The sequence below is a fragment of the Cicer arietinum genome, chromosome 2 (assembly GCF_000331145.2).
Source record: "Cicer arietinum cultivar CDC Frontier isolate Library 1 chromosome 2, Cicar.CDCFrontier_v2.0, whole genome shotgun sequence".
NCBI lineage: Eukaryota > Viridiplantae > Streptophyta > Magnoliopsida > Fabales > Fabaceae > Cicer > Cicer arietinum.
In genome coordinates, this window is record NC_021161.2 from 8,074,566 (window position 1) to 8,090,684 (window position 16,119).

Here is a 16,119-nt window from a genome sequence, read left to right on the forward strand (position 1 = left end):
ATCTTGATGTTTTGCTTTGCCTTTGTTGATCATCTTTGATCGAATCTATCCAAAATGATCTTGAGTATATAATTATTTTCCTTTGTAATGAATACTGGTGATTTGCAATATAGATTGATGTATTTTCGTAGCCCAAATCGATCTTGAATTAAAGAAGACTTTGTTCTTTGTAAACCAGAGTGTTCTTATATTAATGCTGTCAAAACCAGAACATTTTTCGTTTTTTAGATTGTTGTCCAAAATGATCTTCGTTCTGCTGTCCAAAATGATCTTTGTTCTTCAGACTGTTGTCCATAATGATCTTCCTTTTTCATAATTCTGTTAAGAATGATCTTCATTTTTCAGAATGTTGTCAAGAATGTTCTTCATTTGTTTTGTTTAATAGCCAGAACATTCTTCGATTCTCATATTTGATCTTGCTTCTGATTTATAACATAGTGTGATCATTGATTGTTGTGTGAATGTATTTGATCATCTTCTTCGTGAAGATGTTATCTTGAAGATGTAATAATCATTCTCTTGAATTATGGATATATGATATATTCCTTTTGAGATTATTTCATTATTGAGTAGATACTTGTGCACTTTGATGACGTGAATGACTTCTTGCTTGTTCACTTATGCAATTCATGTTCTTTAAACAAAATTCAAGTGCAATCATTAATAGACTGTCATATACAAAACTTAATCATTTATTTCATAAGGTTTGTTGTTATTAAAACATACATAAAAAAAAATTTACCTTAACAAAAATGTCATATGATCTTTAAAATAGGGAGAAAAGAAATACTGCCTCCATTCCTTATTATAAGGAAAAAAATCTATCTTTTTTATTTTTCATTATAAGTAATTTTAATTAACTTTTCAATCTTTAATTTTACCATTTCTATAATATCCTTCATTAAATTTTTGTAATAATTTTCTATACATTAGTTGAATAGTTCAAATAAATTTTCAGATTGTTTAGTACTAGTTAAAGTGAGTTTTCTCCATAAAAATGAATTAGGTTCTTCAGAGATACTTTTGAGTTTTGCCCAACAAATGTAATGAATTTGAATCAATATTGGCTGTTGCAATTAAAAACAATCTAAGAATAAAGTAACAATAAGTATTTACATAATGTGGTTGTATGAAAATCCCAAAATTTATATACACAAGATCCAACAATTAAGATTTTAATTAAACATAATTCATATTTACAAAACTAATTTATAAAGTAATAGTTGTCTTTTATCTTTTTTTTTCAATAACAAAAAAGATGTCTCTTTTTATAACCTATTCTTAGACTTTATTATGTGAGATTATAATTTTTTTCTAATAATACTACAATAAATTGATTTTCTACTTGCAATTTTATGCCGAAGATGTACATAGTTGCAATATTATATTATACAAGATTTACTTTATAATAAAAAATAGAGTGTGTATAGTTGTTATAAATTTTTTAATTAATAATTTTTTTTTTTTAATTTGTTCACGTATGCATTACTATAATATCTATTAAAATTGACTAAATTAAAAATCTTAGTACATAGATGACATATCATTCAACTATTTATAGTTAAATTTTAATAATACAAAACTTATTAATTTTTCGATAAAACGTAGAAGTCCCCATATTATACTATAGTGCACATCGATAAACAATGTGAACATCATCACAAACTTAGGTCTACAATTTAGCTATATTATTATTCTTTCCCCAACAAATCGTAATGATCAAAACAAAGCATTTCATTGTTACATATTTAATATTGCATTATAGATATAACCAAGAATCATGTTAGGAGGCAAGTCTTAGGCCACCTAAGAGGCTAATACCATTAGTTCTCTGTTTGTTTGTTTATTTCATAAGAATCAACTAACCGCAATTGTGCAACCCTTCTCAACTATTTATATTAATCATCTACTTTGGTACAAAGCAACAAAGAAATTAATATTATCACCTAGTTTAATTAGTAATGGGTTCACCACTCAAATTCACAGTGTTCTTAATTTGTTTTGTGGTTGCAGTTGCGGTTGCGGCTGCTCAATATGGGAGCGGATCTGACTATGACAATGCAAATGCACCCTCTGCCTCTCCAAGAAGTCTAAGTTATCCTGCAGCCATCATTGTTCTTCTTCCTTTTATACTTACTTTTCTTGCAGCCAAAGAAAGTGTTTAATTTAATTAATTACCCTCCCTGTTTGAATTTTCTTTCTATTTTTGTGTTATTGTTTCAATGGTACATTTGTGTGCCTAATTAAAAGTTTATCCTTCATTCATGTCATAAGTTGGTTGTATTTATGTATTGGTCGTGTTGTGTCCTTCAAATTATACTCATGTAACACAATAAATATTTGTCTTACTAATTATATATTCCATTGGAGTTGTTTTTAATTTCATTGATGTATTTAAATGTTTTTTTTAAAGGTTTTAATGGTGGAAGTAGTTAATCAACATAACACGGATTGTGTTGATGATCAAAAGAGCGATCTAATAATGATTGAAAAATTCTAAAGCAAAAACATAACTTTTTATAGGAAATTCTCCAATGTAGAAGAAATCCTATTAATGTCTCAGTACAATGGAGAACCAGGGTCAAAAAGTATTTTAAATGCAGCGCCTTGCAAATTCAAATATATTAACTCTATTTATGATGAATCAAATAACCTTCCTCCTTACCAACTGTTGATTTTGGTTGAAATTGTACTTTTCGAAACAAATCTTATACTGCCCAGTATTATAAAGATAAAAGGAGACTAAGACTATATATTAGTTATACATACACTTGTTAGAAACACATATTCATATATGATTTATTTATCTTATACTCTTGTTTTAGATGGTTGTCATTATACAACGATTGTGATTTTTCTTTGGTTTTAGATTTTTCAAATTATATTATTGTGTGCTTGGTATGTTCTGTTATTTCTCCATATGTGTGTTTCCGAACATCAACATACACTAGTTCAGTATATATTTGCTACATGAAGAAGCAAGACAACCATATATACTATATGAAAAGGTTGTGTTGAGAATATTTAACTTGTAGAGTCAAGGTATCTGTGTTCCTCAAAAAAATCTGTAGGTGTTAGATTGTTTTGAGAAGACTATCTTGTAGGGTTACGTGTTGTGTAATTCAAGTTTTGAATTAGTGGATTGAATCCTTCTAAATGAAGGGATTAGACGTAGCTATCAAGTTGGTGGTAAACTAGGATGAACTATTATGTCATCTTAATTCTGCAATTCTCGTTTTACTTTTTCCTCTGTTCACTTAACCCGATTGATATTACTTTTATTCTCAGTAAGTCACCAAACCTGAACTTGTTTTAAATAAATTAGTAAAAAGTATCCAACTTACTCAAACACAATTTAACCTCCTCTCTCGTGTTCACACCTTCAAGATGCACATACCAATCTCTACCAAAGATGGACAATTAATTCCTTTGTCATGGAGCCTAGAACGCGAAGAGAATGCACTTCCTACAAAGCTGGCTAGTTGAAGCCCTAGCTAGAAAACTAACGTGAGTTGAAGCCCTACATAATTTTTGTCGTATTTGTAAGTATTTTGTTATTTTATATTATTCATAAAAGTATTGTGAGTTTGTTGACAAATTTATCTCTTTTCAATTTTAACAACTTTATTGTATCTATTTAAATGAATGAATATTTTTTTTTTAAATAAAAAAAAAAATCAACATAAAGCGAATAGTACCTGCCCGAGGATAGGGCCATTAAAGCAACCGTTTTAGGCCACCATGAAAAAAATTTACTTTATCAAAAGACCTAAAAAAAATAAAATTTACTTAATAAAAAGAACTCATATTTTAATATTTTTAAAATTAAAATATATAAATTTTTCTAAATTTAATATTATCTCAACAATATTAAATCAATTAAAAAAAATATTACATGACATCAATTATATTAATTTAATTATATCATATTAAAATTTAAAAAATTTACCTTAAATATCATACTAAAATTCATCTTATATCTTCGTATATGTTAGACCGAGAGCGAATCATCCATCAATTCTTAAAAAGGACCTAGTCCATAAACAACAGAATTTATAAAACTATTCTGTAGAGCCAACTGAATATTCTATCAAAATATTCCGTTCTGCGACAACGACATAGTGAACACGGTTTCTCATCATCACGAACATTCAACCTTGTCTTAGTCTCTGCCGGACTAATGACAATTATCCTTAATGAAAAACAAAAAGAATGACAATTATCCAGATTATTATTATATAAAATATTGACAATAATTCAATCAAACGATTTTGATCCATTCAATGTTCAAAAGCTCAATATAATATATTTGACTTAACGGATAAGAAATATGAAGTATTTAAAGGATAGACATATGCATTCATATTTCATAGTCATAATATATGTACACAAATTTTATTAGGAAATACATCTTCAAGATCATAGTATAAAAAGAGAAAATGTATGCAACAAGACTCCTTTCCATGTACAAAAGGAATCCAAGTGCTCTTTCAGATCCACCACCATCAGGACCAAATTCAAGTTATCTTGTTCTATTAGATGAAGAAGCTCAAACTTACTCTTGTTTTGGTTTGTGCAAGAACAATAGAATCAAGGATTTTCCTTTCCCTCAAAACAAAAATTTAACCATTGTTTATTCAGTTGGTGAAAACACTCACAGAGAAGAAGCTATGTTCCTTCCGGTATTGAATCAACCATTGTCTTCAAATCGTTACTATGTCATTAGAAGGAAAGGAAAGAATCAAGGGTATGTTATCACTTTTCCATATCTATCAACTTTTGTACTTTTGCTTTTAAACAACCAAAATTTTAATTACAGGACATATTCATTTGTTATAACTTCTTTCATTTCATTTAATTTCACGCCAATCCTATATTAAAAATGAAAGAATTTATAGTTTTTCTTAAACAAATTATATTGAAAATTTTAAATAAGCATTTGATACTAACCATGTGGTTAAGCTCAAGAGATTAATAAATTTCGGGGAAAGTAGAATCAATTGGGGCTACTTAGTTCCACTATGACTAGAACAATCTTAAACAAAATTTTACTTACTTCATGATCCAAACACTGAAATATTATCGAGACTCTTTAATGTAAAATCGGAGAGTAAAGACAAAAAAAAAATCAATAAAAGTCATTTTTAGAATTTTGATATTGAAAATAATTTTTAGCTTATGAGTGTTCTTAACGATATTCATATTCTAATCATCTTTTAATTGCACATTTAGATTAATCATGATTAGTTTTTACCAAATCTACATTGACCACCTACCGTGATTTCACCAACTTTCAAAATTAATTTTGAAATATGAATTGATTTCAGCAAAGCTAGCACAAGTTCAAAGGAAGAGGACATGGCCACATGTTTATGTTGCAGTTTTGTCCAAGATGTTAAACCAAGACCATTAGAGCCCTTCAATGATTATCAGCAGGTTGAAATAATCAAGAAAGGTTACGGTTTTCGCGCAAAATCGGTTGCCTCAGATGGAATTCCACCTGGTTTATTAAGAGAAAAAGGGTGGACACTTTATGCTAGCACTCCTCATAATTACCAATTAGGCCAAGCTTTAGGCTCAAATGATTTCTTGCGTTCCAAGCTACCAAATTTCAACTTTCCATTGTCCAATGATTGTTCTGAATCAATGGTTGTTGGAAAATGGTATTGTCCTTTTATGTTTGTGAAGGAAGGAATGAAGTTAAAGGAGCAAATGAAGATGTCAGTGTTCTATGAGCTAACACTTGAACAAAGATGGGAAAAGATATTTACAAAGGAAAATGAAAATAATGGAGAGAGTGATGTGTTTGTAGATGTTGTTATTCAAAGTGAAGTTGCTAAGATTGGAGGAAGGGATGCTATTTGGGATGAAAATAGATTGGTTGATAGAGTGTTGTGGTTTAAGAGTGTTGATGATGTGGCAAGTGTTGGATTGAGTGTGGAAGTTATTGAGGGAATGAAATGGGAACAAAAAAGAGTTGGATGGATTGGTGGAAATGGAAGACAAGCTGTGAGAGTAACAAAAGTTGAGGAGTTTGGTGGAACAAACAAGTGGAAGAAATTTAGTTGTTATGTGTTAATTGAAAGTTTTGTATTGAGGAGTATGGATAGAAGATTGGTGCTAACTTGTGATTACAAACACTCGCATCAAATTAGGAGCAAATGGGAATAATTGTTTTCTAAAACATCTTGCTTTTGTTTTTTATTTGTTTCCCTTTTTTATTGTGTTTTGTTGTAAGTATAGGTCATATTGTATTTATTGTATAATATTAAAAAAAAAAAATTGGTTAAATAAATTTCTAATCAATATAAAATTTTGAAATATTGTATATAGTTCCTATAAAAGAAATCATGTTCATTAGTTTTTACAAAATTATTCTATAAGTTATTCTAATATTTGTTGTAACGAAATATTTTTAAAGTTTTTAATGAAATTTTGCAAGAATGTTTAAAAAATTATTAAAGATTCATCCACACAAATTATAATTTTTTAAATGTAATATGTTCAAGATAAAAGTTCTTAAAAAATAGACCTAGAAATAGAATTTTGAACTAATTTTTTGTGCTGAAACTTTTCATAGTGTTGTAAATATGCATACAAAAAAATCATTGAAAAATATATGTTGATGTTCCAACAAAGACTAAAAATGTTGGCATAATAATTTTGTAGAGATTAAAAAGTGTGATTTTTTTTACATGAATTAAAAAAAAAATTCAAAATTTTATAGAGACTAAAAGTTTATTGAAATTATTTTAATTATTTTTATAATATCTATGTTATCCAAATTAATTTAAATTTTATTTTCATTTTAACGTTTTAAAGATTTAAATTTAAATTTTAAATTGAAAAAGAACTATATTGTTAAGGAGATATTTTCATTGAAAATTTTAAACTACAATCATCAAGATAGAAGCATTCACCAACGATCCAAACAAAGCTTGTCAATCCAATTCAACGCATGAAGAAGATCTAGGAAAACATTTATTTATTTTAATTTATATCTTAGTCCACTTGCACACTCATAGCAACTTGGTTTTGCAAAATGTTTTTTCCCCATACTAAACAATGTGGCATTCCATTGTTGCCATCATGGAACATTCAAATAGGTCAAGTTGTGCACTACCATATATTTTTCTTCGAAAAACCTATCCACGAAGTAAGCCATGGCGTATAAATATCGTGGGGCACTAGTTCATAGTAGAGATTTTTATTTTTTTGTTAGTAATAAAGTAGCAAAAATGAGAGAAAAAATGAAAGAAAGAAAATAATGGAGAGGTTGTTGGTACCATACCAAAGCAGACAACAAAATATTTAAGACTAGTTCAATTGACAAATTTGTTGTGGAACCTGATTAATATTACAAAGAATAATAACACTGAAAGGAGTAGAGAGTAGTAAATAAGACACATTAAATTTTAACGTAAAAAACCTTTAAAGTAAAGGAAAAAATCACAAGTCGTCGATACTAGAAAAATAACTCCTCTACAATCAAATAATGAATACAACAAAAAATCTTAATAATTAGAACTAAAATCGTCACCCAACGATGTAAACCAAATAATAATAGAGCATTTCCACAAACTGACTTGCAGAGAAGGCCAAACAAATATTCGATGAACCGACGTCCACCACTAGTACCAAAAATATTATTCTCTCATGCAACTGCTCTATTTATTTTCGCTCAGTGCAACACTCTTAGGCTTGCACCCTAACCTTCTAAGGCACAACTACATTGCTTATTTATTTTCTTTTTGGCAACTAGGGATTTTAATCCCTTTGTTTCAACAACATACAAGTCAAGCCCATTATTTTTCTTTCTTTTACTTTTAAATGGTGTGGGCTCTTGCTTGAAGAGCGACCCACCCTATATATTTCACCTCATTAACAAGTCGGATAAATCGTTTTCATTTCGACAACCATGTCGCAAGTCTCAATATTCTTTCTTAATTGTGATATTCTCAACAAAACAACACCATCGCCATTTGTATCTCCAACCAATACAAGTTTTCAACTATCATTTACAATTGCATACTTATCAGCAGTGTACCTCTTTAAAGGTCATCTTTATATGGTGACATTTCTCCGTGCATCTAACTGTATTTGTTCGTCGCGTTTTTCTTTAAGTTGGATTATCAACAATTGGTTTTATATGAACTCTACATCACAACTTCTAATAAGTTGCTTCATAATAGGATCATAAAACTTGTATGCAACTCCATTTAGACCATAACTAATGAAAACACATCACTTATTTTAATACCCGTTTTAAGGGTCTGCACAAATGTTTTACTTCTAAAAACATGTAGTTGATCATAAAACACATTTTTACCTGACCAAATCATCTCTGAAACTTCATATTGCAAGGACACACATGACAAAAGATTTAGGACATGCACAATTGTGCTCAATGCTTCACCCTAAAACGATTGTGAAAGGTATGCTCGCGTTAACAAACATCTAACTCTTTCAACCAATTCTTATTATCCTCTCAACAACACCATTTATCTGTATGGACTTTTTGTTGTCTATTACAATATACATTAAATGGTCTCAAATATTCACTTCCATTATATGTGCGTTACGTGCGTATGCAATTCGACTTCTTCCTAGTTTCACGTTCAATTGAGACCTTAAATTTCTTGAACAAGCTCAAAACTTCATCTTTACTCTTCAAGGTGTAAATCCAAGTCTTTCTTGAATGATCATCGATAAATTTCACAAAGTATGCACTACCCCTAAGTTTTTTCTCTTCAAAGGATCGCATAGATGAGAATGCACCAAATCAAGAATTTTTGGGCTTCTAGATGCGTGACTCTAAAAAGAAACTTTGTTCTTGTTTTCTACAATACAATTATCACATTTCTTTAAGTATAGATTTTTTATGCCAAACAACACATCTCGTTTGCTTATCTCAACCATGTTCTTTTCACTCATGTGATACACCTTCTTATGTCATAACTCAATTTTTTCAGTTGACTCAACTTGATGAACATTTTCAATAATTTTTGCATCGGTCATGTAAAGAGTAGAAGATTTCGTACCTCTAGTAACAATCATAGAAACCTTTTTCGGTTTCCAAGTGTTCTGCGAGAACTGATTATCATCGCCTTCATCACATAGTTGAGCCACTTAAATTAAATTCAATCGAATGTTTGAAACATGCTTCACACTCTCGAAGGCAACAGACTTTAAACACACCTTAATGAACCAACTTCATATCACCAAATTCACCTTGAATATAAAAATATAAAATATCTCTCTTGGAAGTGGCATGTAATGAAGTACCATTATCTATTACTCAATTAGATGCAATATCAACAATACTAATTGTATCATGTTGTTCAATGAGAAGCAAGTGGTCAGTAGATGTGACATTAGTATATCATCATCATAATCTTCTTCTTTCTCTTTTCCTTTACTTTGTCCTCATTCTTTTTTTTTCAAAAGCCAACAATTCTTTTGAATATACCCCAACAACTTTGTATTTGTTTCAAGCGTTTTCTTCTCTATTTTAATAATAATAATAATATTAATAATTACTTCTCCCCTACGATTGAATAACCAATCCCTCTTACTACGAAGGAATATCTGAGATTGTCTTTCTTCTCTCTTCATTTAAAAACTACTCTTGACAAGGTTTATTGACAACACACCATGAGAAACATAATTTGACTAACAAAATTAGTCTATTCAATGAGAGTCCTAACGAAATAATAGTTTATTTAATTACTATTAGAAAACATGGCCATCTCTAATAATACAAAGCAGAAAAATATCTCTCCCAACATCTGGTGGGACTCAAATAGCACAATTATTACCATATTTTAGCCTTCTGCATGAATCAAAGTGTGTTATTAATTCTATTTATTTTCAATCAAATAATCTTCCCTCTTACCAACAATTGAAGTAAGTTTAAATTGTACATCTTAAAACAAGTCCCATAAATAACAGTACAGTAGACAAATCCATGCAAAAACTATATTGAAATTTGCATTTTACAGATTGCTACTCCCTTTTCTGTCAGCACAGTAGCAGCAACATGTAAACCCTCTACAAACTGATTAAGATGAGGAAGTGAGTGAAGCACAATCTGTGAGCCTTAAATATATTTTAAGAACCTTCATTGGCTCATGCTGATTTAATAGCACAATAACATATAATCTTGACAATAGAATACAAAGGATTGCTGAAGAAAGAAATTATGACAAAGAATTAGACCAAGGGTACAAGAAAAAAATGAAAGAAAACGCATAAAATTTATATCCGACTCTTTTTTTCCTCTTATATTTTTGTCTTAAAATATTCTGAGATGTATAAAACGGTATAAAAAAACAATGAAAGAAAACACATGAAATTTCAAAGTATTATTCCTGTCATTATAAAACTGTTATGGTTTGTTCTCGTGTTTTGGAATTTCCACGTTGCATTCTTGTGTTAGATTGTGTTGTTTTCTTTTTCTATTTCAAAGTTTTAGTTATATCGAATCAATATCGAGTTAACAGCCAAGTCATGAACGAATTCGTCAAAAAGACTATATGTATATTTGATATCGGTGAGCCATTGTGATTTTGAAAAAGTATAGACTATAACTTTAAAAATATTATGGTGGTTCACAATAATTTTAAAAAATTTAATGTGATATCAAATATGCGTAAGTCAATAGACAATAAAATTTTATAAAAATTATATATATAACCAATGATGTATATTCTATAAATAAAAAATATTGCATTAGAATTGTACCCAAAAAAAATTTGCATTTCGCATTTTGCATTAGGTAACAACGACATGTACTTGCATATGTAGAAGACATTACTCGTTGACATTGTGATAGTCAAACGCGGTTTATCATCGTCATGAACCTTTTCCAACTTTGTTTTAGCCTTAAACTGAACAAATCAAAATTATCCAAATTAATTATCATATAAAAAATTTACTTTAATCCAACCAATTGATCCATTCAATGTTCAAAAACTATATATTTGACATAACATGGATAAGAAATTAAATATAAACTATTTAAAGGATAGACATGTTGTATATATAATCAGGCATATATTCTACATACATTTGCTAGATCAATAGATGATAGATTAATTAATTAGTGAAAATGTACGCAACAAGACTATTTTCATTGTACAAATTGAATCCTAGTGCTCTTTCAGATCCACCACCATCAGGACCAAATTCAAGTTATCTTGTGCTATTCGATGAGGAAGCTGAAACTTGCTCTTGTTTTGGTTTTTGCAAGACGGAGTACAATATAATCAAGGATTTTCCTTTTCCTCAGAACAAAAATTTAACCATTCATTATTCATATGGTGACAACTCCAATTTAGAAAAAGTTATGTTCCTTCCGGTATTGAATCAACCATTGTCTTCAAATCGTTATTATGTCATAGGAAGGAAAGGGGAGAATCAAGGGTATGTTAGCTATCACTTTTTTTTATATCAACCAACTTCTAATTATAGGACATGTGTAGCTCATCTATTTTTTTTTTTTTTTTTATATATAAATTTTATGCTAATCCCTCATCCTATATTCTTGAAATGAAGGGTTTATAGAGTTTATTTTAAAGCAAAATTTTGAAAAAATTATTTTATACTAATTAAATAATTGAATTCAAGTGGTTAATAAACTTTAATAAAAGTGGAATCTATCAACGTATTTGAATTCGATCAAAACTAGAACAATATTTTATTTTACCAACTTTAACTACCTCGTGTAGTGAACTTCGTATTACTAAGACATTTTGTTGAAAAACAGGGAGAATGTAAAAAAAACTAAAAATGAACATTTTTTTATTAAGTATTTCAATTTATTCGTGCACTTACCAATATTAATGTTCTAATCATCTTTGTAAGTAAATGTTTGGATTAATGATTAATTTGGCGAATTACAATCACACTCTAACTTTCTAACTTTGTTGAAGTTCAAAAATGAAGTTTTGACCAAAGCCCTTGTGATCTACTATACTTTAGTTAGAGCTGTCAAAAAAACCTCAAAGTCTCTAACCTCTATCAAAGATCTCATATTAAGCTCCTAATATTAGGTCCTCAATTGAAATAAAGTTTTTAAGGCCTTAGACTATTATTTCAGTCGGCTTAAGGGAGGGGTTCATAGGCCCAATGTTGTGTTAATTGAGATTTTTTTTTAAAAAAAATTTTCGATATTTATTTTTCTCAAAAGAATATCGGAAAAATTTCTCAAAAAAATCTAAAATATTTTTTTCTCGAAAAATTGTGAACAAAATCAAAAAAAAAAATTCTTGAAAAAGTTGATTTTTTTTTTCTCAAATAAAAAAAATGTAAAATTTTATTATTGAAAAATTTTGAGAAAAAAACTATAAAAAAAAATATCAATTCTTTTTTGAAAAAGTGGGCTCATAGTCCACTTAAACACACAAAATTTTAGGGATTTTTTGTTGTTGAGCCTTTTAAACTATGAAATGTTTTTGCTCTTCCAACATGTGGATTATGACCAATAATTAATGGGCTTATGAAATTGACAGCTCTAACCAATATCACTAAATTCAACGCTTTAAAATTAATTTTCAACGCTTTAAAATTAATTTTGAAATATGGATTGATTCCAGGAAAGCTAGCACAAGTTCAAAGGAAGAGGACATGGCCACATGTTCATGCTTCAGTGTCGATGATGTTAAACCAAGACCCCTAGAGCCCTTTAATGATTATCAACAGGTTGAAATAATCAAGAAAGATTATGGCTTTTGCGCAAAATCTCTTGCCACAGATGGAACTCCTGCGGGTTTATTAAAAGAAAGAGGGTGGACACTTGAGGCTACCACTCCTCAAAATTACCAATTAAGCCAAGCTTTAGGCTCAAACGATTCCTTGCGTTCCAAGCAACCAAATTTCAATTTTCCATGCTCAAATGATTGTTCTGAATCAATGGTTGTTGGAAAATGGTATTGTCCTTTTATGTTTGTCAAGGAAGGAATGAATTTAAAGGAGCAAATGAATATGTCAGTGTTCTATGAGCTAACACTTGAACAAAGATGGGAAAAAATATTTTCAAAGGAAAATGAAAATAGTGAAGAGGGTGTTGTGTTTGTAGATGTTGTTGTTCAAACTGAAGTTGCTAAGGTTAGAGGGAAGGATGCTGTTTGGGATGAAAATAGATTGGTTGATGGTGTTTTGTGGTTTAAGAAGTTTGTTGATGTGGAAAAAGATGCAAGTGTTGGATTGAGTGTGGAAGTTGTTGAGGGAATGAAATGGGAACAAAAAAGAGTTGGATGGATTGGTGGAAATGGAAGACAAGCTGTGAGAGTAACAAAAGTTGAGGAGTTTGGTGGAACAAACAAGTGGAAGAAATTTAGTTGTTATGTGTTAATTGAAAGTTTTGTATTGAGGAGTATGGATAGAAGATTGGTGCTAACTTGTGATTACAAACACTCGCATCAAATTAGGAGCAAATGGGAATAATTGTTTTCTAAAACATCTTGCTTTTATTTTTTGTTCTACTATTTTATTGTGCTTTGTTGTATTTATAGTACATATTATGTTTTATTGCTATTTTATTGTGCTTTGTTGTATTTATAGTACTTATTGTGTTTTATTATACAATAGTCTTTTTAATTGAATTTGTTTAATTCAGTTTTATAATATCTATATTATCTAAATATATCTCAATTTTAGTTTTAATTTAATGTTTTATATTTTTAAACTTTAATTTTGAATTTGTAAAAGAATTTTATTGTTAATGATAAATTTCTATAGAAAAATTCAAACAGCGATCATCATTTTAAAAGCATTCAACAACAAGCGTAAAATTCACCTTGAACATAACATTCTCAAAATGAAGCTAGTTTATGCAATTCAATACATAAAGAAGAGAGCTTATCCCTCAAGAACACTAAGGATTAGGCTTGAAGAATAAGTCATAGCTCCAATAAATAAACTAATTTCATCTCGAATGCACATATCAATCTCTACCTTATTATGTTCACTTGAAGGTGATGCATCCATATTACATTTAAGAAAATCAATAGGTGGTCGACTAAAACTATCGAGCACATGGCCAAGAGCATGGTCACACTCTATGCCAATCCTCTAGAGTCACCGACCCACAATGAAAAATAACATTCATTTACTCATCAATACAATGTCAAACCTAACTCTTTCGGATGAACCAAATGCTCTTTATGTTTTACTCAATTGTTGAAGAATAATAAATAAAAAACACATCGTGAGAATTGCTACATTGAGACGTATATATTACTCTCAATTTTTGCCCATATAATTAAATTAAGTTCGACAACAAGATACAATACGAGGGAAATAGAGAAAGAAATGATACACATTTTCACCGAATGTATAACACACAGGAGCAAGTCAATGGACAACGAATTTATTTGTCATGGAGCATGGAATGAGGGGGATTGGTGTTCCTACAAAGCTGCTCAATAGTATTCCTAGCACGGTTTAGATGGGCAATCGACCAAAAACCTAATGTTTGAAGGGCACCAATTTTCTTTGTTTATTTTAAGTTGTTGTAGTATATGTTCTAAACTAGACTAATGCCCAATCCGCTCCAATTTGGACCCAACATCAAGTAATTCACAAACTAGGGCATCACATACACTTAGAGGAATCCAAGGTGTAGGAACACCGAAACTCACGTGGACCTCTCTTCTACACCACTTGATGGCGATCGTGATCGTGAGATATGAATCTAAGTCAAATGATAGTGACAATCATCAAATGCTAATTAAAGACACACATTCAAAATTGAATGTTGATCGAATATCACAATTATGTGACTCATACCTCTAATGGATTCCCTCTAAAAACCGTAGTGGACATTCAATAAAAGAGCATCTAACAAAAGTTAAAAGTACACATTATTCTAACTCAAAATCTCTTTTTCTCAAGCAAAAATTAGATCATCGGAGTGTATTTAGACACACCACCCTACCAAAGAACCGTTGTTGTCGATCGTCGCACTACCATCACATTGGCCAAAAGATCTAGATTCACTCCGAATAAATATATATATAGACGTTAAAATAACATTTTATATAAATAAAGCTTTATACAAGTGAAAAATCAGCAATTAATTCTCAAAATTAGCAATTAATTCTCTTTAAATAATATTTGAGCAGTATATCACATATTATCAAAAAATTTAATTTTATATCTGTATATAATATATCTACATATGATTGATATAAGAAAAATTGATGTTTATTGAATTACTAAACAACCCACATACTCTATCTTGCTAACACAGCATCACTTATTTACTCAACCAAACTCTGGTCCTTACCCTAACCATAATTACTTTACTTTCACTTTCTAAACCCTACATCAAATTATATTATATTTCATCTCATTTCAAATTTCAAATTAATTCTCATTCGTCGTTACAAATTTACTTCCTTCTCTCACTTTTGTTTATGTACATTTTTTCATCTTCTAAAGTTGTAAGAGAAAAAATAGGGTAAGTGATCGAACTATGTTTGTTTTTTTAGTTTTTGTTAATTTGTCTTCTTCATTTTTTGTCATTCATATCATCTTTAATAAACTACATGTCAATTTTTTCTTCAACTTCTTCCACGTGACAAATTATATATCAAGGTATACCAAACATCATTTATATTTTGTTATTCTACAAATTTCTAATAAATAATACCATTTTTTTTCATTAGTTTTTCTTATTTTTGTATCATTTCATCTATAACAAGTTTCCATTTTAGTATATACAATTATAGAGTTTTTTATTTTAATCCTTTAAAGTTTTTTATTTAGATTTCCTATAAAATAAAATAAAAATTTATTTAGTCTTTCTCAAGGTCATGTGGTGTCATTTTATTGAGTTATGTATGAGATCAGAGAGTAAAAGTAATAATTTTTGAATTTGTAAGACTAAAATTAAATAAAAAATTTATATAAACTAAAATAGAAAAATTTTAAAATTGTAGAAAATAAAATTATATTTAAACCTTATTTTGTTTTGTAAGTAAAGCTAATGTTAGATTAGAGTATAATAAATACCTCAAAACCTTTTACAATGAATTTGTCATCAACAAAAACATAAAAGAACTTTTTAGACAAAAAAAGGAGCTTATTTCGCTAATCCGAGAATACAAATTTTCT

The 16,119-nt window shown here is 29.2% G+C and overlaps 2 protein-coding genes across 2 annotated transcripts; both read left to right on the plus strand.

Annotated features, from left to right (window-relative positions):
• Window positions 1-4,363: 4,363 nt before the first annotated feature.
• LOC101513818 (uncharacterized) lies at window positions 4,364-6,291 on the plus strand. Its single transcript, XM_027336142.2, has 2 exons — window positions 4,364-4,747; window positions 5,328-6,291. Exons 1-2 carry the CDS (start codon window positions 4,440-4,442, stop codon window positions 6,169-6,171), a joined length of 1,152 nt encoding a protein of 383 aa, XP_027191943.1. The 5' UTR covers window positions 4,364-4,439; the 3' UTR covers window positions 6,172-6,291.
• A 4,732-nt stretch (window positions 6,292-11,023) lies between these two features.
• On the plus strand, window positions 11,024-13,626 carry LOC101513510 (uncharacterized). Its single transcript, XM_027336139.2, has 2 exons — window positions 11,024-11,424; window positions 12,597-13,626. Exons 1-2 carry the CDS (start codon window positions 11,111-11,113, stop codon window positions 13,444-13,446), a joined length of 1,164 nt encoding a protein of 387 aa, XP_027191940.1. The 5' UTR covers window positions 11,024-11,110; the 3' UTR covers window positions 13,447-13,626.
• Window positions 13,627-16,119: the final 2,493 nt, after the last annotated feature.